General features: G+C 40.7%; 3 protein-coding genes across 6 annotated transcripts in view; all 3 read right to left on the bottom strand.

The window, feature by feature from the left end:
- Window positions 1–11,913, bottom strand: part of chchd6b (coiled-coil-helix-coiled-coil-helix domain containing 6b) — a 63,970-nt gene extending 52,057 nt beyond the window's left edge. The window contains exons 1-4 of one of the 4 annotated variants that reach the window (XM_038695514.1): window positions 11,651–11,913; window positions 10,787–10,883; window positions 10,490–10,535; window positions 9,286–9,442 (exon numbers count right to left, since the gene is read on the bottom strand). In XM_038695514.1, the coding sequence (XP_038551442.1) occupies window positions 9,286–9,442; window positions 10,490–10,535; window positions 10,787–10,883; window positions 11,651–11,734 (384 nt within the window). In that variant the 5' untranslated portion in view covers window positions 11,735–11,913. The remainder of the gene's footprint in view (window positions 1–9,285; window positions 9,443–10,489; window positions 10,536–10,786; window positions 10,884–11,650) is intronic. The other 3 variants (XM_038695513.1, XM_038695512.1, XM_038695511.1) reach the window with 3 other exon arrangements.
- Window positions 11,914–12,235: 322 nt separating this feature from the next.
- On the bottom strand, window positions 12,236–19,456 carry tpra1 (transmembrane protein, adipocyte asscociated 1). Its single transcript, XM_038695510.1, has 11 exons — window positions 19,300–19,456; window positions 18,205–18,388; window positions 17,842–17,974; window positions 17,147–17,233; window positions 16,149–16,221; window positions 15,867–15,946; window positions 15,645–15,755; window positions 15,465–15,525; window positions 15,181–15,283; window positions 14,468–14,548; window positions 12,236–14,362 (listed from the first exon to the last, which is right to left on the bottom strand). Exons 2-11 carry the CDS (start codon window positions 18,375–18,377, stop codon window positions 14,092–14,094), a joined length of 1,173 nt encoding a protein of 390 aa, XP_038551438.1. The 5' UTR covers window positions 18,378–18,388; window positions 19,300–19,456; the 3' UTR covers window positions 12,236–14,091.
- Window positions 19,457–19,865: 409 nt separating this feature from the next.
- trim107 (tripartite motif containing 107) lies at window positions 19,866–23,001 on the bottom strand. The gene is made up of 2 exons (XM_038697600.1): window positions 22,847–23,001; window positions 19,866–21,758 (listed from the first exon to the last, which is right to left on the bottom strand). The coding sequence occupies exon 2, from the start codon at window positions 21,745–21,747 to the stop codon at window positions 20,224–20,226; it is 1,524 nt and encodes a 507-aa protein (XP_038553528.1). The 5' UTR covers window positions 21,748–21,758; window positions 22,847–23,001; the 3' UTR covers window positions 19,866–20,223.
- Window positions 23,002–23,293: the final 292 nt, after the last annotated feature.

Here is a 23,293-nt window from a genome sequence, read left to right as displayed (position 1 = left end):
TGCCTTCAAATCTTAGATTTCCTGTGTGTTGAAGTCTCCAAACACGCTACAGATTAAATAATCTAGGAATACCTACACTATATACATTATTAGTGGTAAAGGAAACAAGTAAAAAGCATATAATGTTTAAACAAAAGTCAAAGAATTAGCTAAAACAACTGTACACAGATCCATTGCAGATAATTATACTCTGTGATCAAGACTTGGAGAGCAGGGGGGCCTGCGGGTTAGCGAGAACATCTTGTAACTGAAAGGCAGCATATTCAGTGCAAAACACATTTCCACCCTTGTCAAGTGTCATTTCCGTGTACTTCTACACAGCAGCAGGGCAATACTGTTAACATGTGTGGCATCATCCGCTGCGGTCTGACTGTTTGTCATCTCAGGTCTGACTTTAATGAATGTTGGGCTTTTCACCCTGGTTTTCATCATCTTTCATTTGGACAGTGTCAAATGCTTCACTCTGAGTCATCATTCACACATGCGAGCATGCACACACACACACACACACACACACACACACACATACATACTCTAAGGACAGGGACTGAGGGGTTGAAAAGAGAAAGATAAAAAGATGGGAGACAGAGGAGGAGGAATAAATGCTGGGAGAACATGTTGCCCAGGAGCACATGTTGCTGTGCAGAGCACGCATCCATCCTGCTTTATATACCGTGGCAAACCAAGCACGCTTCCACAATGCCATCTACTGACAATTTACAGGGTTACATCCTGTTTCCTCATCACCCGGTCACAAACCTAACTCATCCAAGTGCTAGACACACCAACCAATAACTCAAAATACGCAGCTACAGGTATGTGTGATGTGGTAAAACAGGACAGAGAGGGTCTGACTACACAGCAAGGGAATTAAAAAAACACCTCAACAAGTGAAATGATTCCACACTACTTCAAATTCCTACAAAATAAACACAAACAGGCAGTGACATGTATTAATATACACGAAATGACAAAACTACCTGATTTGCCATTCAACCACCTATACAACAATCTGGCTAGGCTGTTAAAGGAAAGAGGTGTGAGAAAACCGGGACATCAGGTGTGACCAAATGGGCGCAGCCCCTCTTATCACACAGCTAACTATCTAACTAATAAAATTAAAAGATTATCATAATTTACAATAAAATAAAAGATGTCAATTTCCTTTTGCAAAAATATGTCACAGTGTGCAGTTGCATGGTTTCATTACAATAAAAAAAATCAACAAAAACTGATTCAACTCTCTGCCTCATGTGCAGTGTGTGAAATTTTGATCATGGGGGAAAATATGCCGGGCTGAAAGGCAGTGCCAACTTGATCCTACTGTAACTTTAACGATACATCTGTGGCAGTCAAGGAAATGTCCCTACTGGGTTTTAATAGACTGGAGAGGAAGAACAAGGAGCAAGGCGGTATTATGCATGAAGAGCAACCTATTTTCCACACTGAAATTGACATGAATATTGCCTCCAAGGTTAATAAACTTCTGGATGGAGAAGAACAGAATAGAGGTGGGTGGAATTAAGGTGACTTGTACCAATTCAGAGGCATTCAAAATCCAAATTAAATGGATATGTCATCTTAATAATTAGGTTTGTAACACAGTAAAACCCCACAATGCCAGCTGTACGAATGACAGCTTGCCTCTAATATCTGACGTGTTTATGTATACAAGGTGCAAGGTAGATTAATCATTTTACAAAATAGGGTTGTATGACAAGATTAAGTTGTAGTTTCCTTTGTGATGTAACAAAAACAAATGCTATATAAAAAGTATGTACAGTAGATGGGTGGATAAATAAAAAAAATCATAGAAATGTAAAACTATTTTACATGGTGGAATGCTGAGGATGAATGAGTCTCACAACCTGGGGGAAGAAGCTGCTCTGGAGGTACGACGGCAGATACTTCTGCATCTCTTTCCAGATGGCAGCAGAGTGAACAGGCTGTGGCTGGATGACTACTGTCCTTTACGGTCCTATTTTTCTAGTCAGGATGCTTTCTATTGCTCCTCTGTAAAGGTTAAAGAACTTGGAATGGGATGTTTCTTTAACAAATACAGCGGTTTCTGAGCTTTCTTCACCAGGGTGGAGACCTGAGCGGATCATGTCAGGTTCTCTGTGACACTGATTCCCAGGAAGCTACTACTGTTCAGCTGCTCTACCTCAACTCCACTGATGTAGACGGGAGTGTGTGTCTTCACCTCCTTTTTCCTAAAATCACCAACTCATTTATTTTGCCGTTAAGCAGTGGGTTGTTCTCTGCAAGACTGTCGATTTCCTCCCGATATCATCGTTGTTTGAAATCCGGCCGATGATGGTGGTGACATCTGCAAACTTCACAACAAAGTTCTCTCTTTGTTGGAGGATGCAGTCATGGTATACAGCGTGAACAGGAAGGAGTACACAGCCCTGGGGGGCTCAGAGTCGAGGAGGTGTGGCCGCCAATCCGAACTGTCTGTGGTCTGTTTGTGAGGTAGTACAGGGCAGAGGAGATGGTATCCTCTGTGGATCTGTTGGTTCTGAAAGCAAACTAGTGAGGGTCCAGGCTGGCTGGGATGTTGTTCTTTATGTGCTGATGAACCAGTTTCTCAAAGCACTTCATCAGAATGGGGATGAGTCGTTCAGACTAGACACTGCAGACTTCAGAATCAGAAGGAGCTTTATTGCCAAGTACTACTTTACACATTCGAGGAATTTTATATAAGAATAATAAAAGAATAGAGAAAAATAATACAACTATTTGCAGAGAAAGAACAATGTGGCAGAGATTTACATGTGCATTACTCTGGTTTGTGTTGTGCAGACGTATTGCAATGGAAGAGAATATTATAGAATATAGAGAGAATATTATTAGGTACAGGGATGATGGTGGCTGTCTTGAAGCAGGTGGGAACCCTCTCCTGAGACAGTGATATGTTGAAAATGTCAGTAATAACATAAACTAGCTTACTGGGATATGTTTTTAGTACACGGGTAGAGATGTTATCAGGCCCAGCTGATTTACTCATATTCACTCGCTTCTCTCTTCTCAGATCTGCTATGGATAATGGCAGTGGCCATTCATCTGGAGGTGGGGTAGACTTTACAGCTGACTCTTTGTTGAGGAGATCAAAGCGAACATTAAAATATGTTTAGCTCATCTGGTAACGTGGCCTCACACATGATGGGGGCGCTCCTGCTTTTGTGGTCTGTTATGTTTTAGATCTTTGGTGTTGTTGGTGTTGAGGTCTCTCTTCAATCTCTGCTTTGCCTCCTTGATGCCAGCTTTCAGTCTCGCTCTGGCAGATCTCTTTGCTTCCTTGTCACCTGACCAAAAAGCAGCTTTTATTGACTCTTGATAGAGCCCTTTACTCTCCATTCATCCAGACTTTCTGGATGTGGAATTATTTTATCGTCTTAGTGATTGCCACATCATCAACGCATTTGCAGATGTATGATGTCACTGCTGATGTCTAGTTCTCAGATCTATCTGTATTTACTTGTTTTTTTCTAATTCCATCTGTCTTTCAAATTTCCCCACATGGGACTTTCTGCAAAACGGGTCAGAATTGAAACTGTACACTCTAATGTTGTTGTCCATCACTGGTTTGCAGTGGAGTCAGAAAATAAAGCCATCTAACAGGTTACAAACATTCAAGTAAAGTCTTACCCACCTAGGTAGCATCTAAAATTCAACAGCTTAAAGCAGATGCTTGTGTGTGTAGATGAAGTTGTGTTTGTGTGTGTGAGAGTTGCTCAGCACTGAATGCATGTAATGGTATTTATTTGCAGCACGAATGACACCTCTGAGGCGGAGAGAATAGTCGGGGGAAGAAGACAAACACAGGAGGTGCTAATGAAAGAAAGGAGAAGAGACTAGGTGTTAATGTCGCCTATCGTCTCTTCAGCGTTTTCACTCAAGGTGTAACTGTTAAAGTCTAAATGCAGTCTCAGAACAAGGTAGGATGACACGTCGAAACAGCCAAGGTGCACAGGCTTTTTTCAGAGAACCTTTGTAGGGAGGGGTGGAAAGCTGGGCGTTAATGGCGAACAGAAGTTGCAGTTGGCACATAATTCTTAAACAGGGTAGAGTAAATTAAATATGGTCTGGCACACAGGTTGCAAATATTCCTGGTGAGTGTTTAATATCAGCTGTGCGAACTTGATCAAAAATGCGGAGTGAAAGTGTAGGGACAGTCAGCAACTATTACTGCTTATTAGTCACAGCCGGTGTTCAGATCTTAATCCCGACGATTATAAAGAAACGAGTTTTAGATATCACTTTGAGCTCTCCCCGTTGAAATACCTGTCCACACTTGGCCAATCAGTATGGAACATCAAAAGAGTTTTTTAAAATTGTTTTCACAGATTCAGAACATCAGCTAGACGTCAATGAGCTACAGGTAAGCATTCATACACTACATGAAGAAATGAGGCATAGCAGGAAGGAATTAACACTATCAGATGTTGGGCTTAATGCATATTTTTCTCAATTAAGTGATTAGTTGTTTGGTCTGAAAAATGTCAGAAAATGGTTGATGACGTCCTCAAATGTGCTGTTTTATCCACAACCCGAATATATTCAATTTACCAAATAGGGAAGTAACATTTTTATTTATCAAAATATTTGGCAATTAATTTAATAGGTGACAACAAATCCATTAACAGTTGCAGCTCTAATCAGATTCTACACAAGGAAACTGAATTTTACACCAAACTAAAATGTAAATACCACAGTACAAAAAAGCTTACAAACATAATATGCAAGATGCTCAAAGAATATAGTATTGACTGAACTGTGGATGAACCTTTCAAGCGGTTATCCCTGTACACACACACACACACACACACACACACACACACACACACACACACACACACTCCTTTGATATAAATCAACTTGGAGCCTGTTTTATGCACAGGTATGCACAGACACAGGTATATGTATTTATACACACACACACACACACACACACACACACACACAGTCCCAGCGGTGGCGGTTGGTGCTAAGACAGAAGTAAATGGCTAATGTGAGTGTTTGTGACAGGTAGCCTGAGGCAGTGTTGGGAGCAGCTCAGCTCTCTGACAGGTGTTGCCGCCACACCTCCCCCACCTCCTCCTCCCCCCAACACCAACACACAGCCTGCCTGCTGGGAAACCAGTAGTGCACGTGGGGAAATGGGCTGCGGGAGGGGGGTGGGGGTTGTGATCGCGTCATAGCACTATGTGTGTGAATGTACGGCATGTCTGTGTGTGTCTGTCATCTCCTCCAGGAAATAAGGCAGCTCCCAAACTACTCAAAGTGGAGCGTTTAAGGTGGAATAGGCAAAGAGACGGGAGGGGTGTAGAGACTTTTTCTTTAAGCCTCCAGCTGTGTTGTTGCCGGGAGATGCAAGGTCGATAAAAAATGCAAAGAAGAGAGGGAAGCCCACCTGCTAAGCAGAGAGATTGTATAGTGGTAGAGCTCTTGAATCTGAATCCCACTTTCAATCTCCTCAAAAGCTGAAGCAATGAAACAAAAAAAAAATAAACCAAGCACACCTTTCTTTTTAATGGTGGGAGTAAATTTCACTAGGTTTGAGGTCTGTTGGTGGTTTGTTCAGTATGTGTCACATGTTAGAGTAATCAAACTGGAAACAATGAGTGTGTTAGACAGTTGCGCAGAAAAAAGTTAGAGTCAGAGGTAAGACTGAACAAGAAAGGCAGGTGATAAACAGGAAAAGGTGGGAAGGGAGAGGTGATATCTCCAAGTTATATGCTGTCTAGGCTTCTCGCAGACACACGTACATCCACTTCAATTCTATCAACACCTGAAAGCGGCAAAAAACCTCCCCCCTCTTTTAACTTCAGGAGTGCTAAAACCTGTCAACACACCCATCATCAGTGACAGAGTTGGGTCAAAACTTATTTTCTATGTCTGTACAACCACAGACAGGATACTCCTTTGAGGTGTCTCCCCACTCCTACACAAACACACAAACTGACATCTGCACACACACTGACAGGCTGTATTGACTTGTCATGTCAGAGAAAAAGTAAAAAACAAAAGCTTTGAGGTAACAGTGCTCAGTTTCACATTGAGATGCAACATCATTAAATGTTTGGAGCCCATATCAGTGTAAGCTAAGCCAGTGGCTCCATTCAGTATTCATTACAGCTTCTGGCATGCCGAAAAGACGCTGCAGGACAAATCAATTGGAGAGGAGAGGGAGAGTACGTGAGAGAGACAGACAGGGCTGTGGGAAATCCACAGTGTTTCATTTTAACAAAGTGAGGCAAAAAAAAAACACCAGGGAGGTAATCACTAATTAATGATAGGCAAGAAATCACTGCTAATCATATACATGTAAGTAAAATCAGAAAAACACACAAAGACACACTTGTTAAACACAAAAATCTCTCTGGCAATCACCTCTGTTTCACTCCTACACACTGACCTGTTAGTTGACTCGTTATTAATTTGACAGGAGTATGTGTCAACAAGCACATTTGAAATACTAGTAGTGACAAAGCAAAGCAAGCATGCATTAGTTTTGTGCAGCGGTGCTCTAGGGCTGGCCCGAATGTCATTTTTTGAGCAGGACTAAGAAAGGGAGAAATATTTATATTGCGGGGTTAAGACAGAGTGAAAATAGATGCGTGCCGAACTGGGTTGGTGGCTGCTGTACAGAGTAGGGGGAACTGTAGCTGAGAGTCCAGAGTGAGAGAGTCTGATCCAAGCAGGTCCAGAGCAGAATCCGGGAATAGTTTAGCCGGGCGGGGGTCCAGGCGGAGAGCGCACGGGATGAGCAGTGTTTTCGGTAGTGGAACTAAATAAACATGCAAAATTCACTTTTAATTTTAATTAGCCTATAGAGACAAAATGCACTTCTTCAACAATCGGCTTATTATAATTAGGCTTATTTAAATGTGTTCATTGTGTTGCTGTTTGTTTCCAGCCTACAGTTTGATACTGATTAATTTTAAAATGTAAGAAATTTGACTGTTTTGATCTGTAAAGAAATTAAGCAAAATTAAAATTTATAAACACCATAACTTCCACACTACTGCTGTCATCACTCAGTTTAAAGTGCTCCCACACAGCTGAGGGCTTTTCTCTGTGGGGAAAAGCCAGCAACAATGCTTCCTCCAGCGCATGACCATGGTTTTATTCAGATTGTGCTTGAAGAGGAGGGGCTTTTCAGACACGTCCATTGTCAGTGTGTGTTTGTGCACAGCTTTACTGAAATAGGGGTTAACGCATTTCAAATAGTAAAAAAAAAAAATCGAACATCAATATATGGCGGTCAGCGCTGATATTGTGGCGATCGCCACAAATAAATCAATGTATGGGAAACACTGTTATTATTAATATAGCCTGTTGAAATAGATGGTCATACTTGTACCCCGACAGGCAAGGCAGGACCACTAGGGATTTCCTCTGATAAAGTACAGATACTGAACATCCCCCCTGATTAATTTATGTTGCTTCCACACCACTGGCATGATCTGTTCAGTGCAGAGAATCTGAAATTAGGGGTCTTCGTAAACAAAGCTTCTGTAACAGCTATGACAACTGAGCATCATAATATACTGAATTAAAACAGTTTACTGAAGTTCTGAAGTTTACTGATAATGACAATGACATGCATAATTTCAAGGTTGGACAACAATTTCACAGCAAACCTGTTTTGAATATCTTAATCACTTTTCATGACTTTACTGGTTATTTATTTCAACCAGTCTGGATATTACATGTATAAAAAATAGGCTATCAGATAACATATCAATTAAGAATCATTCATTTAACTCAGAGACACAGCCCATCTAGGCCAACCACAGAGCGAGCGAGCGAGCGCCACAGAGCGAGCGAATGAGAGAGAGACCGACCATACACGTAAATCTGAATGATTAATATGTGCTCATTGTGTCCGTAAAATGAACTGAACTCACTATATTGACAAACGTCAACATTTGTATGTGAGATCTAAGTAGCTTAGAACTATAACTCAAGCAGGTGACCGGTAGGCTTTAAGAGGTTTTATACATCCAAAGAACCTCTATAAAACCCAGACCAAGTGTCTAACTGAGACCTGTATTTATTTGTCAAAACATGTAGCCACACCAGGCCAGTAAAAGGGACATGCGTCTCACTGGGATTAGGCTTTTAATAGAAGTTTTTGCGAGCATGTACATCCTAATTATTCAATAATTTACCAGTGCCACCGTCCAGAGCTGCCATTCAAAGTCTAAACAGTAGATGGTGCTGTTGACTTATACAAAAGGTTTCTGGGGGAAAAGAAATCTACTCCTAAATAATGCAAACATGTATATGGTAAAATGTGTAATAAAGGCGTATATTGATTTGAGATCTTAGACTTAACAGATAAAAAGTGTATATATTTGAAAATCTGAAGATTGAATGTGTCTGATAGGACTGAACACTTAATCGAAATCTTATCGAAATTTCAATGTGTAGGTGCAATATTTGTTAAAGGCAAAATGTGTGTCAAAATACCATTTTCAATTAAATACCGTCGTGCTGCAGAGATGTCCTGGCCTACACATCATATTTCAATGAAAAACATAATTATATGAAAATGTATTTAAATTCTTTTTTTCCATTCAATATCGCAAAAAATATCACAATTGTAGTATTACAAAATTTACAAAATCATTCAGCTCTAGTGTCTGATCTGTTAAATATTAAAATGTTTGCCTATTTCACCCCTTTATTTTAATGAAGGGCTCAACCAACCTGAGGCCAAGTCACTGAACTTAATAAGAAAGTGGTGAAATTATGTATCACACAAACATTTTCTACAATCCAACAATATCTTTCTAGATAACACAAATGTTATTCAGGGTTCCCACCACTAATTACTGGAGGCGCTTTCACACTGCCCAATTTTCTGGGATTATTACACCAATATGCTGGCTCGCTGAGCCGTGTGAAAGGTACCAAGCCGGAAAGGGGAGTCCGATTTGATCCACCTCTGAGACGGGAATGTTGGTGTTAACAGAGGCGGAACGATGTCTGTATGAAAAGCCACAGCCGGCATGCTGGAACAGGAGTGAAGTTTCAAGCTGTTGTGTTACAAGTTTACGGTCTTTTTTTAACGGTCTAACTCTGAAAGTCCACTGACTCTGGCTGCGCCACGGTTTTGTTAGGTCCCCAGACCGGCCCGGTGATGAAATAATGTATGAAAATTGGAAAATATAAACTTTCTGTTACTGGCTTCTGTCTGGCGCGTGCAATGATGATCATGCAGTGGAAAAGGGGCCTATAACTCCTGCTATAGACCCAGAAAGCATTACTCACCACTATCTTGGCCTTTTCTTGCTCTTCACGGGCCCTTCCTCTCTCTCTGATGAGGGCAGGGGTCAGCTCATCCAGGCCTGCAGCTGCTGACGTCTCTCTCTCCCTCTGGGCCAGTCTGGCCAACTGCTCCTGCACCAGGGCCTGTTGGCGCTCAAAGCTAAAGTAGAGGAAGAACTGTTTTAAACCTTTATTTGTCTTAACTAAAATCTGCTAAACATGCACGTTCTTGTTCACATAGAGAGCTACCCAGTGAGGTCAGAGAGGTATTGGTTTTTGCGGATACGAAAGATGAAGCCTCCAAAAATATATCCATATATCTTATGGATTGTTTTTTAGTATTATGGTAGTGGCATAGTGAAAAATGCAAATCCAAAACAACATGTAGACCCTGAGAAATGAAAATAAAACTGAAAATGAATGGTCAATATAGCAATAACAATAATCCTCATTAATTAATTGTTGTGTGGAATCTAATTAAAGTATTACATTTTATTTCATTTTATATAAATACATGAGGAGAACACAAACTAGGATATAATGCAACCTATAACATAATGCAATCCAACACTATGAAATATGGCCATGCCTTGGGTTCACTAAAATACTTCTGCTACATTACCTGACAACGCTGATATGCTTAGTCCCAGAATTTAAGAAGATTGGCATTAATAACTGATCAAATACTGTATCATATACTGTATGTTATATCTAACACGTTAGCAGGAAACAGCATTGCAGTGAGAGAGGTAGAGAAGTGTTAGACATGCCAACATGTAAATCTCTAGAGGCTCAGGAGAGTATATATGATCATTCCAGCAGCATAGCAACATGTCTGTTATACAGGGAGAGTAAATCAGCACAGGCAGTGTTGACAGGCATGTGTGTTCTCCATAAACATTGCACACTAGTGCTATTTTAAACATCTGTCACCTCCACCGGCTATTAGCTGCCTCTGTCAACACAGTAGGCCCAAATTAAATGTATGAAAATATACGTTAGGATCAAAAATTCTGCACAGTCTACCATTTACCAAGCTGAAGTTGCAATAATTAATTGGCATCTCAAGGAGGCTTCAAATTCCAAGTTAGCTCAAACTAATCTAATCATAATATAATACATGCAAAGTAACAGCAGCAGGGCCTCCACCAAATGTGGCTGGATGACAACAGAAAGGGACAGTGACCATGACATTATGAGCACCTACTTTTGGCGGATTTCTTCCTGTTTTTCTGCAGTGGAGGGTTTTGGACCTGAAAATCAAATGGGATAAATATCAATACCATTATACGGATCAGTTTGCAGAACAGAGTAGCAACAGTGTCAAATGCCAAAGTGTGAGCACACAAATGACCCAGTTTATGTTTACTGTGTTCTGTCCAACAATCTTAAATAGTCACACAGTACTGCTATGGTGAATTGACCTTTATCGTGATCAGTCACTGTATGAGGCCTTCGAAATGGAGAGCTGCGAGCAAGGAAAGGTGTTTTGACTGGGACTTACTTGGTGGTGGTTTGTGACTGTCTGAGGTCGCCGGTGGTAGCTTGGCGCTGTCAGACCCCTTTGATTCCCTCATCCGCCGGAGCACATCCTCTGAGAGCTGGACAGGAACGTGACAATTGACTAAATGTGCACACAAACACACACCAGCCCCTTGGTGCGCGTACGGGACAGCTGTGCGTCTTGGAAAGTAGCAGATTAAATGGCTCACTGGTTAAAGAGACCATCCTCCAGGCCAGGTGAAGTGCCCTTGAGCAATAATTTAAGTGACAACCAGATCCAGATGTGCTGCTGTACACAGTTGTACCTCTGGTCTTCCTCATAGGTAAGACAACTAAGTTAGTATCTGCCTAACGTTAACTTACATGGATCAACACATGATGAACATTATTACTTTACTCTCCTCCTGTAAAATGTGCAGCTTCATATGCGGGACACAATTAATTTAACTATTACTAACGTTACAGTGACATTGTTAACTCCCTTCAATGTTACTGACATAGCACATTTAGCTAACAGTGAAGTTAACGTCATGCTGTGTACAATTCGCTAGCATGTTCATGTTATGGCTGCGTGAATGTCCGAAATTATTGGCATTTTAGCAGTATTTAACGTTACATGTCGTGATTCACCAAGCTGTTAACAAGGCTAGTCTAAAGTCACTAACCTAAGAGACCGAGGAACGGTAACTTAAATGGACATTATGGAGAGAGAAGGGGTAGGAAGGGGTCATTTGAGGACATAGGACCTGTGACTGCCTAACGTTACTAGCTAACTTAGCCGTTATTAGCTTCAGCCGTTCTGACTGATAAAATACAATAAACTGAATTGTGTTAACAATAAGACGATATGTTACATTATATCTACCTTCACTCCTTCAATTACTGCGACCTTCTCGTCTTCGTCCAGTCCGAAGGACACTTTCCTAGTCGTGCTGCCATTACCTCCCATTTTACGAGCCGTCCGTTTCCACCGGATCACTAATAATAATAATAATAATACTACAAACCCTGTCTAGTTGTAGGACAGGGAGACATAAATGTGGGCGGCTGGAGTCGCCGCCACAGCGACTTCAGTAAAGGTTATTCTCGCGTTGCAGTATCGTCAAAGCTCATTCGTTGGATGAAATAACGTTAATCATGGTCGCATATCTTAAATCGGTTAAAGGGTCGATGGGAATTGTAGTTAATCTGTGGTCTGACTAACGTGAAGTCTGCGTTGTGAAGCTTTATAACACGAACACAACATAAGGAAACATAGAATATAGAGCAAACAGTCATCATTTTGAGGAAATATGTATAATATGTAGGAGGGAAAAAAAGCTGTTTTCCCCAGAGTGAAGTTACCTCAAGCGACCACAGAGTGGACTCCTGTCCTGAATTTGAATGGACTGCATTACCTAAACCAGCCACAGTGTGGCTTCTCTCTCCTGTCTCAGCCCCAAAGCAAACATAAAAGAGTCCACGGTTTATTCTGTAGGTCATGGAACGCTCGATACATTGCATTAATATGGTCTGAATATTATACAGTCAATGCACTTAAATAAAAAGGCAATTTACAGATGATTTGCAAAATTATTTCAACATCAGACATCTTGTGCAGCAAGAGAGTGGACATTCCATAACACAAACTGATGTCCCACTATTCACTATACCTCCAGGTAACTACAACAGTTCTCACCAGCACTCAAACCTGAACATGGAATATTTCAAGGGTCAGGCAAATACTGTAATTTCTTGGAAATACACAACTTCTTTACTGTGTTCTTGCTTTTGAATGATTAAAAAATTACTACTATTTTCTGCATACAGGTCTCCATTATCTATGAATACTGCTAGCTTAAATGCAGTAATCCATTCATTCCAAACACATAGCATTTTCAGGAAGAAACACATCATATGTCTTTGGTAGACATACGTTAAGTAAAGTATAATATTGTAGTGACACCAGGAGGTATGACAAGAACTTATTTCAGGAGTTGAACCAAAAAGCAAACAACTAGAAGCTTAAGTTGATCAGAATGGAAAATTTGCTCTGCAACAGTCCAGTAGTTGCCCTTGACACAACAAGGGAATTTAAAGTTAATATCTATATACTGAAGCTGTACCAATACCATCAGTTGATATTGTAAAATTGAGCAATATTGTTTATGGTCTAATTTCACCACTTGTAATAACATTAGTGGAAACTCCAAACACAGGGGAAAATAAGAAATTGGCAGCGAAATAAAAACTAAACTTTGCAACAGTAACCCTTTCACAGCAAGCAAAGCTGAACTTGATACGCTGATATGAAATGAGGGCATGTCTAATTTGGAATACACACAAAAAAGGTTTCTGCACATTTGTTGCTCAAATCACACGTTACAACACATCTTTAATGACTGTAAAGCTAATAAATGTGCTTTCAGTGGAAGGAATGATTAATGTGGTTTAAGAAATTAAAGCAAAAGCACAAAATAAATAACAGAGGAGAGAAAAGACAGATGGAGAGCTTGTGGCTGAGACATAATTTAAGATGTACTCCTGTGTCTAAGCCATTCCTAGCAGAGAGCCTTACAGATAGTTTATGATCTTTAACATGAATGCCGTGCCTGTATTTAGGAGTTACCGATTTCCTTATCATATAGCATAACACTATGCCATCACTTGTTCACCGGAGGGACAGCACTTATTTGAGAGTACACCTATCAAAATGAATCAGCACTAATCCTTGTTCTGTGTAGAGGCACGGTGATTCAGTAAAAAAAAATGATTAGCTGGTTGTGTCACAAATCTAATACAAGGCAGCAGATAACAAGGTCAGTTGAGCTGCTGTTGCTCAAAGCTTTTAGTGGGAATGTACGTAAGACATTGACTTGTTGTCAAAAGAATGTTAGAAGACATGGCTATTTAAAACAGGGTTGTAACTGAGAAGTTGATGCATGAATGCAGAAATGATAAAAAAAAAATTAAAAAAAAATCAGAAAGCTCCCACATTTAAGAGCCTGTGGAACAGAACCAAGTCTGTCAGGGCCACAATCAGGGACAGCACTCCCAGTGTGGAGCTACAGCAGCAGTGCACTCCGGTAACAGCGTTACAAAAGCAGTTGCTAAATTCACAGTTCTCCAGCTAATTGGCTAGCAAAGGCCTCTCCTTAAGTGTCCACTTGTTAACTTATCCTGGCCTCAAAGCAAGACAAGGTGACACTTTCTTGGCGTCTTGGCCAACTCCTCTGATCGCCACCCTGCCTAACACACTACACACGTATAACATTTAAGTCCATCTATATAACAATCTCTCTTCTTCCATTACCCCTCTTCAATGAATCATACATTTATGGGTCTCCAGCGGTCCGCTTCAATGCTGTTAACGCTGCTGGACCCATAGGGTCCGGAAGCAACATCATCCAGGTATGCTCCAACCATACGAGAGCTACCGGGCCCAGAGCCATCGATCTGGGTGGAGGAGTAAAAAAGGCCCTGGTCAGTCATCTCCTTACGGCCAAGGGTTGTAGCGACGGTTGGGGGAAGGTGGACGTCACTTTCATCCGGCTCATCCACCTGTGACTTGTAGGAGAACAGGATCTTGGGCTCTGAACTGTGGAAAAGAAGAAAGTAGTGAAATAAAAAAAGAAACATGGTCAGCTGTCTTAAGTGCTTAACTATAAAAAGTATTCCGTATATTTTGTATGATTCTACGAACCCAAAAAAGCCCTTGAGGAATGTGACATAAATGAGTGGCGCAAAGGCGGAGAAGTACAGGAAGGTGGTGACATCCACGCAGCTGGTTCAGAAAAGACAAAACAAAAGGTTTCTTACTGTGTAAACAGTCCCTGTAAAATTACAGGACATAAAGGATATTATCAGCTTCAGCAGATACAGAAAGCACAAACAACAGGTTTCTGTCAATACGACAGTTTAATCCAAAAGGAAAACAATCTATTATATTCTCATCCGCTCCCCTAAACTCTTCTGAATTTCATGGGACCCATCAAAATAGTGAGTCATCTCCTAGTTACAACGTAACCACCAAAGTCAATTATAAAACAAACAAACAAAAAAAGCCACTAGGGCTGCACGATATTGCTGCAATATATATTGCGATATGAAAAAACATACTGATTTGAAAAGATTTAAGCATCCTAGAATTATTGGGGCGATTTTGTAGGGAAATAATATAAATTATACACCAGACCCCTGAGTGGTTTACAAAAGTAAACGGTATATATAACGCTACCCTTACAGCCACACAGCTCCATATCCAGGAAATGTTTCTAAAAGGCTTGTACTGCATAAACCCAATGCCTTGTAGCCACAGTTACTGTGAAGCCTAACACCTATGCAACTCATCTTTTGTCCTAAAATACTCATGCGGGTGCATTTATTTAGAATAATACTCAAAAGCGTTATACTGACCAGAGTCCTTCTATGATTTCAGCACATAGCAGAGCACTGCCCAGGCCCTGGACGAGGTTCAGTAGAGACAGGATGGCAGCATACACATAGAAACTCCTCTTAGCTGGTTAAAGGAAGCAAAATGGACAACAGAGGACAAACACATTAGATTACATGACATCATGCAGAGGTAAGAAGCACATTACTAAAAGTGCAACATGCATTCTCCATTCACAATACATAATGCAAATCTTTTAACCTCTGAAATTTAACTTCTGATCTTTGTGATGGAACCCGTGACTTACATGGAAGAGATATCCTCTCCCTCACTGGAGTTTTAGGTAAGATCACAATCAAAGAGTACACCTATAAAAAAAATCATTTTATAAAATCAAACATTGGACTTAAATTCTCAGGTATCTATGAAGCATGAGTTTTATTTTATTGCCAACGCTGCCACTGCTGCATGGTTACAGGTTACTGACCAGGAAGAAGAAGCAGGAGCTGGCCAGCCAGAAGTGCCGTCCTCCGTGACCGTAGATGTTGAAGTCCTCAGCGGACAGGTGACTGTCTGGATACAGGATCTCTAGTGTGCCCTAGAACAATGTCTCATTCATTACAATTGCATACAGAATGACAATTTACCGATTGTCAGTTTACCAGTGACGCGTTTAAACATTGTTTCACCTCTTATCACCTGTCATTACCTGTGTGATTGAGTAGCCTAGAGCCAGCACAGCAGTAATAGCCAGCACACGCTTAATACTGGACTTGCTCTCCAGGTGACCTGATGAATGAATAAAGAAAAGAGGCTTGACAGAAACAAAAAGCTGTACAGACTTTCAGTTACAGTCATGGTTAGGTTCAGGGCTGAAAAGGATAAACTATAAAAAGGGACGTTTGAAATGGATCATGTGAAAAGAGAGAGAAATACCAAATTGGTTCAAACATACAGTAAATGAGAACCGAAACCAGTAGAGCAAACTAACCGAAAGCCAGTCCCAAAATGATAACGCTGAGCTCAATGGCCAGCAAGAAGAAACGGGTGATTTCCCACAGCACCTACAGAGACAACAAACATCATGAGCATCCATGTGGAAGAGCAGAGGAGTAGTATAATCATTTGTATTTTTTCTTCTTCAACAGCGCAGCCATGACAGTGTGCTATGGGAACAGTAGGTCCATCCCAGTGAACTCCATAGGGATTTATCTGGTATGTGAGGAATGCCAGCAATGCCTTTTCCTTTTAGACACGAAGCCCCAACAAAGTCATCCTGAAGCCCAAATCAGCCCCTCTGAGTATTTAATAAAGGAGACGTCTGTGACAGGATATGGTGAATGCTACTTCAGTATGGGCGTGTGTTTAAGTGTTTATGCTGCAAAAGCTGCAATTTGTCATGTACTACCTGTTACTGTTAAACTCCAAGAAAACTGTTTTGTCTGTTTAGAAAAGCGCACTACATCATCTTAAACCACTTTCCCCCAGACTGCATATTCCATCACACAAAGAAGCTGTAGTTTACAGTAAACATGAATATCATGTGACTGGTACATGTTTCCAGTACACAAAAGTGAAGAGTTCCTACAAGCACTGAAAACAATAGTGCGCAACTACAAAATGTGCATCCTAGACAGGGTTTTTTTTTTTAATTCATATTTTTACCCAGATTTTTGCATTACTAAATATGGGTAAAAAAAATCAGATTTAGGTAGAAAAACAGTTATTTCGTTTGTTCCCTAATTTGTGAAACAAATTCAGTGTATACTTTAATCTCTATAAATAACCATGTACTTTGCTTATTTATATATATATATATATATATATATATATATATATATATATATATATATATATATATATATATATATATATATATATATATATATATATATATATATATATATATATATATATATATATATATATATATATATATCACCCACGTGTGCTCGAAAAATGTTATTAAGGCTTTGTGTGCTTTCTTACTTTGTCTATAATGGTGGCAGCACTGGACGCACTGACAGTCATGGACACAACGGCCCGGGTGATTCCAACCGCTGCTACAACAAACACCTAAGAAACACAGTACATAAAAAAACATATTAGACCATATAAAAGTCTCTCTTCTGAACACAACAAACACATGCTGGAGTATATAGCAACAATGCACTGGTTAACACTAGTGACAGCAATGTGCAGAGTTCCTTTATAGCCTCGCCAGGCATTGCAGAGACGAGATATCCTCTTCTCTCGAGTCTTTATTGTAAGCTTACCATCACTGGAATGGTAACCTAAACAGACAGATGCAGTAAAATAATGGAATGGAATAATGGAAACAAAGAGAAAGCACCTTCCACCAAGAAGGAACACATTATAAAGCGGCGCAGTAAAGACATCATGAGTAGGTCTTTCGACACGGTTGTTTGTCCTTGCTGTGACAAAAGTGAAAGGTATATACTGGTGCTTTGTCTCTTTAGATTTTTCGGGGAGCAATAATACAGTGAATTAAATCCCCCGAGCCTGAAAGTTTGGTTCTGCCAGTTCAGAGAGTGAAAAAGATGAACAAAAGATCAATCTTAAATTATAGGATAAAATCTTTAACTGTGTTTTGCACATCAAGCTCAACATAATTAGATTGAACACTACACTGTTTATTGGTGTTTCTGTGGTTTGTGTCCTACCAGCAAGTAAAAGGTGACGAAGATGGGGCTGGAGGTGAGTCGGATCTTTGCCCTGGCTGAGGGCAGCTTCCACATCAGGAATACAAAGAATGCCACATTAGGCACTAGTAGTAAGATGTCCCAGAACCGCACCCTTAAACAGAGAGATGAATGTGAAGGGGAACAATGTAGAACTTAATGAAAATGTGCAATCTTTACTGCAGATAAAATAAACAGACCGTTGGATATTCATTTTAAACAGTTAGTAATTTATTTCCACTTTCTATTTCTGGCACTGTCATACAAAGATTAAAAAACAAAGTATGTTTTACTAGCACTTTCTTGGCTTCCTAACCATTTCTTCTACAGTATGCTACCGAGTACCTGGAGTCTCCGATGTCTTCGTACAGAACTTGTAGACATTTGTGAGGCTTGCTGATGTTTGCTTCGGTATCAGGTTGCCACGTTGAGAATGCTGATGTGTTCTCCAGTGGTGTAGGTGAAATGCTGCCATAGTATTGAGCAAACCTAACCACAGCAGTCACTGTGGCTAGCATGGTGTCGCACCCTGAGGAAAGAAATCTGATTATGTCAGATGTTAATTGAAACTGATCATTACTCACATGAGCCGACACAGACATTTTACTTCTCGTTCTAAGAGGTTCCTCTTTTTGGGAGTGGGCTTTGTGAAGGAAAGGTCCCTTGGTTACATACAAGAGTGCTGAGTCCATTTTTGTGGAGCACAACACAAACACTTGAGATTTTTTCTTTTTACTGAGGTTTAAGACTTTAGTTAGTATAGGTCTACAGCTGTTGAGCAGCTGGGCTGTTGTACCAGGAAGGCACCTGCCACAGCTTTCTTCCCTCTAAGATAAACATTATGTAACGAGAATAGCTGCTATGATCAGCCACGTGTTAAAGTGGAGTTAAAGTTTCAAACGGAAAACTAATCTGATCCTGTTAGCATTACTGTACGCCTACTCAACAGTTTGCGACCTGTCAGGATAAAGGGCATAACTTGGATAGAGTAAACAAAATAAAATGACTAGAGGTCAGTCTCAACTAAACATCGGTGTTGCTGGAGTTGGTCAAAGACTACAGTGGGGGCAGCTAATCGTAATGTAAGGGAACCGACGCCTCCATAGTGTCGTTAATCATAATACTTTCAGTCTGGCGTTCAGGGGGATTTCGGACGTTAGCTGACGCTGCTAACGTTACTTAAAACTTGCTAGCCGCAGACGGGCTGTTTGTAAATTACAAAGGTCTCCTCTGAGCTTCCGCTAGAGACAAACACTGCGAAATAACCACAATGCTAGCGACAAACACGGCTTGCTAAATTACATCAGGTAAAACTGCTTAAAAGCCGATGGGTTCACGTTAGCATCAAAACAAACGTGACACTAATGCAAGTGCAATGACGCTGACCCAACGTAACGAGAGCTTCAACTGGTAAAAGAAAAACAACATAACATATCTTACCGATTCAAGGGTTCAACCGCTGTGAAATGTTTTAGAAGTAATATGACCTCAGCACATGCTTTCCACGCTGTAATCGATAAATATATTGATCCCTGATACCACGGGACATGGCTGTACCAGATAGTTTCGTTAACAAATGTTCCCAGTGTGGTCAGCTGACACTCTCACCAAACAAGCGACACACATCTCGCGAGATAAGTGTGACGTGGTGTTTTAGTTATTTATTTATTTTTACCTACAGGAGGAAAGCTTTAGCAATCGTGGGTGTGTACTGCTAATGCTATTTTTTTGTGTGTCCATTTATTTAAATTAGAGTTAGGGTAGGTAATTAATTTTAGAAGCATGTTTTGTTATATTTGTATATTGTCGGTTGGATACTTTTAAAATCTACCTGTCTCTTTTCCAACAGTCTACCTGTCCTTGATTTAAGTAAAATACACATTAGAGAGTGACATCTCCCAACGGTTTAATAATATGAATATGGTGATAATACATTATGAAGCCTGAGGTACTATGAATTTCGTGAGTTTATTTGTCACATGGAGACAGAAAAACATAAAACACAATATTTTTCCACGTTGATGCCTTTTGCTTTATTCAAACCTTTACAATATTAGTACATTACCCTAAAGTAAATAGGTCTAATAATAATAATGACATTTATTGACACTTAATTTTGACCACCATATCTGTGTCAGATTTATGTTGAGTAGTTAAATATATTATCACACAAAGCATCCAAATGGGCTAAAGGTGATCAGGAAGTGCCATCAGAATTCCTGAACTCTTTGGAACAAGTTGTCTGAGAAATCAGTCTGCGTCTTCTATTGAGACACAATTAAATACTTAAAATTCATCTCACATTATCTTTTTTGTTGCTCTTTCTACTATGCAGCACATTTGCTAAGGATATATAGTTAATAGTTACGAATAAATAGTGGCACGTGCTTTGGGGTGCCCTGACATCATCCTGTAGGCCAGGTGCACTGGTTCAGTCAGGTTAGCCTTAAATGTGTACACATGAGTCTTCCCGCTGATGGGGCTGACGTTGTAGAAGCTCAGCCTCTGGGTCTTGAAACTCAGTCTGATTTCCAGCCTGCGTGACACTGTGGTCCTCTTCAGCGGCACATCGTGACTCTGCTCAAAGGCTGTGAGCAGGTTGTTGAACCACATCAGACACCAGGAGCTCCGGCTACTTTCGAGAGCAGAGGGCAAGCCGCTACGTGGCAGCTTCCCACTGTAACACACGCCAATGATCCACGGAGAACCTTCGAGCTCCACCTCCCAGCAGTGATCACCTTCATAGAAGCTCTGGGTGCTGAGGACCTGGAAGAAGCTGGTGAACCTCTTAGGAGAGGAGGGATAGGGCTGTTTGGCGGCGATGAAAGTCACTGTCTTCAAGTCCTCTGAGAGGACCAGGTTGGGGTGGGCTGTTTCTGGGTCAAAGGTCACCTCTGAAGGGTTGAGGGTGTTCCGAAGGGAGCGCTGAATCTCTCCAAATCGTTCCCTCAGCTCAGCGTTCATGTTTTCCAGCTTCTGACAGGCTCGCACAGGGTTGACATTTGATTCAATGTGGTCTTCCTCATCTCCCACAGGAGTGGCCATTAACTCTACAATGCGTGGCTGTAGAGTCCGAAGCTCGTCGCTAAATGCAGTCTCGTCGTCTTCTGTCAGAAGCGACTCAGACCTGAGCATAGCTTGCCTCAGCTGCTTAGTCAGCTCAGAAGCTTGACTGACTCGACTGCCTACACTGGCCTCGCCTGGACCTAGCTCCTCTTCAATCAGCTGCATCACCTGTGCACTGTAGCTCTGCGACAAATCTTTTATCTGCCCTAAAAGTTTGGATGCTTTCTCTCTCAGCTGACTACTAGCAGTGGTCACCTCTAACTCCCGTTCCTTCTCTTTCCTCAGCACGCTCTCTGCCAACTCCAACTTGAGACTCAATTCTGTGACTTGAGATGCCAGGTTAAATTTAGGTTCATCCATTTCCATCTTGCCTTTGCCACTGACTTGCTCTGTGGATCCAGACCCAATTTTAAAGCCACCCTTTCCCTCTCCAGCGGTTGCTGTGCCCTGGTGGTATTTTCTGTTTGATTCTTCTGTAACAGAGATACCGTCACCCTTAATTGTTACATGGCTGATGTCAGAAGGGTGTGTAGAAGAGTCGGCTTTCGCAGTAGTGGCTTTGTAGGTCTCTACAATGTCACACATTTTGAAGCTTTTCACAAGGGCTTTGGTTCCCTGGTACTCCGCCTGGCACTCAGGGCAGCTGTATTGGTCAAGGCCTTCTCCCATGGTCTGAAGGCAGGCAAAGCAGTAGATGTGACCACACGGAAGGGAAACTGGCTCAGAGAAGAGCTGCAAGCAGATGGGGCAAGTGAGCTCCATAGCCAAAGCTGCTGCATGGTCCTTTTTAGAAATGTTGGTTTCAATCTCACTCTCAGACATGGTGACAGATGCTGGAAAAAAAGACAACCGAGGGTAAGACTTCAGAAATATGTAGTTCATTATATAAACTTTGCTGACTTATTTGACTCTGTTAAAATTGTTACTTCTATGCTGGTAAATATGGATGTAAATGGCATAAGGGGAAAAATGGACTTTATACCATGGTCATAGTTAGGATTTTTGAAAAACTGATTTCAGGAGTCCTCATTAGTAAAAAAAAAAACAAAAAACAATTATGAACAGACACCAAATATAGTCCTTTTTAAAAAATCTTCACATTGCATTTTTATTTTATATTTATCGTGTTAACTGTTTTTAACAGTTATGTATTCTAAATGCCAAAATACTGATTCATTTGTTGTTGCCCTAAAAGTAATGAAAAATTACCAAAACAAATGTGGGAATCTGTGTATAAAATATCCAACAAGTGTATTAAATGTTCACGTTGGTGTTTTAACTGAACGTAAGCTACTCCAGATTGCAACACCTCAAAAAATCCTACAAACAACACTGAGAACATGTCTGAAGTGTCATCAACGGTAGATGTGGCCCAGAGTAATGCAAACATGTTGTGCAGCGTTCTGGCAGGTGTAGGTAAAACCCCTGCATGACTACAGCACAAGGAAACCATACAGGCTAACTGATACTGATAACACTGTAGACCGAGGTTTCATCAAAGTATGTCTATTGTGAATAAGAAATTGAAGTTGCAGGAAAATGTGTCCAATCGTCAAGTGATGAGAGGTCTAGCACTATAGGCCATCGTAAATGTTTCTCCGTTGTCACCTGCCTTGTCTGTTCAGTCTTCGGTTAAGTTTCGATTTCCAGCGAGCAGGATCTCCACGCGGCCAAGTCCCTGACACTTTTGCCTTCTCCTCTTCAAGTAATCAGACGTACATTCTTAAGTGTACTGCAGTGAATAGCTTTGATTGCAATTCGTCTGGCTTTGCTTTCTTCAAGAAATAATTAGGCCTACTATATTATTATTCATGCTTTTGCGCACTACTTGCATAGTAGCAGGCGAGACGCTCCAAACGGCTTAATATAGATTTCCGTGGGGGGTTTTTTAATGAAGAGACAAAAACAAAAACAGACTTACCTGTTACAATAGTAGTGTGTTGCGTCGAGTCTTTCCTCTTCGGATAAGAATCAATAAAACGCACTGACGCAGAGATCACTGGCGGATCACTCTACACCTTTCATAAACACGAACACCTTTATTTGCCCTACTGGAGATCAACAGTAATCTTCAGCAACATGTGCCAGCCTGACTTCAGTATGCGTGTATTTGCCCCACTATCTAATATTGTGTCATGTCCTCATAGTTTAGCAAATATATTTAGCCTAGATATAAATCTGTATTTATGTAAAGATATACAGATGTAGATATATCAGCATTTAAATCACTTTTTGTTTCATTTTTTTCCTTTCAGTGCAAAAATATAGCCTACATATTGTAAGACTGCAAAAACATATGCAATGACAGCAATTTGAAATTGAACTTGTGCACTCTTGCAATAAAGTACAAAAGTGTGTGTGTGTGTGT

This window comes from Micropterus salmoides, unplaced genomic scaffold (genome assembly GCF_014851395.1).
Source record: "Micropterus salmoides isolate LMB-PRFRI ecotype aquatic unplaced genomic scaffold, ASM1485139v1 Ms_hic_scaffold_4, whole genome shotgun sequence".
NCBI classification, from domain to species: domain Eukaryota; kingdom Metazoa; phylum Chordata; class Actinopteri; order Centrarchiformes; family Centrarchidae; genus Micropterus; species Micropterus salmoides.
Note: the sequence above shows the minus strand (reverse complement) of the source record. Positions and strands in the feature narration are given on the sequence as shown.

Excerpts from the sequence above, each read along its gene's own strand:
- tpra1 (XM_038695510.1), bottom strand. The coding sequence starts at position 18,377 with ATGCTAGCCACAGTGACTGCTGTGGTTAGGTTTGCTCAATACTATGGC. Across the intron at positions 17,975-18,204 it reads GAAGACATCGGAGACTCCAG|GGTGCGGTTCTGGGACATCT; the intron begins GTACTCGGTAGC and ends TCTCTGTTTAAG. Across the intron at positions 16,222-17,146 it reads CTGCCACCATTATAGACAAA|GTGCTGTGGGAAATCACCCG; the intron begins GTAAGAAAGCAC and ends TTGTCTCTGTAG.
- trim107 (XM_038697600.1), bottom strand. The coding sequence starts at position 21,747 with ATGTCTGAGAGTGAGATTGAAACCAACATTTCTAAAAAGGACCATGCA.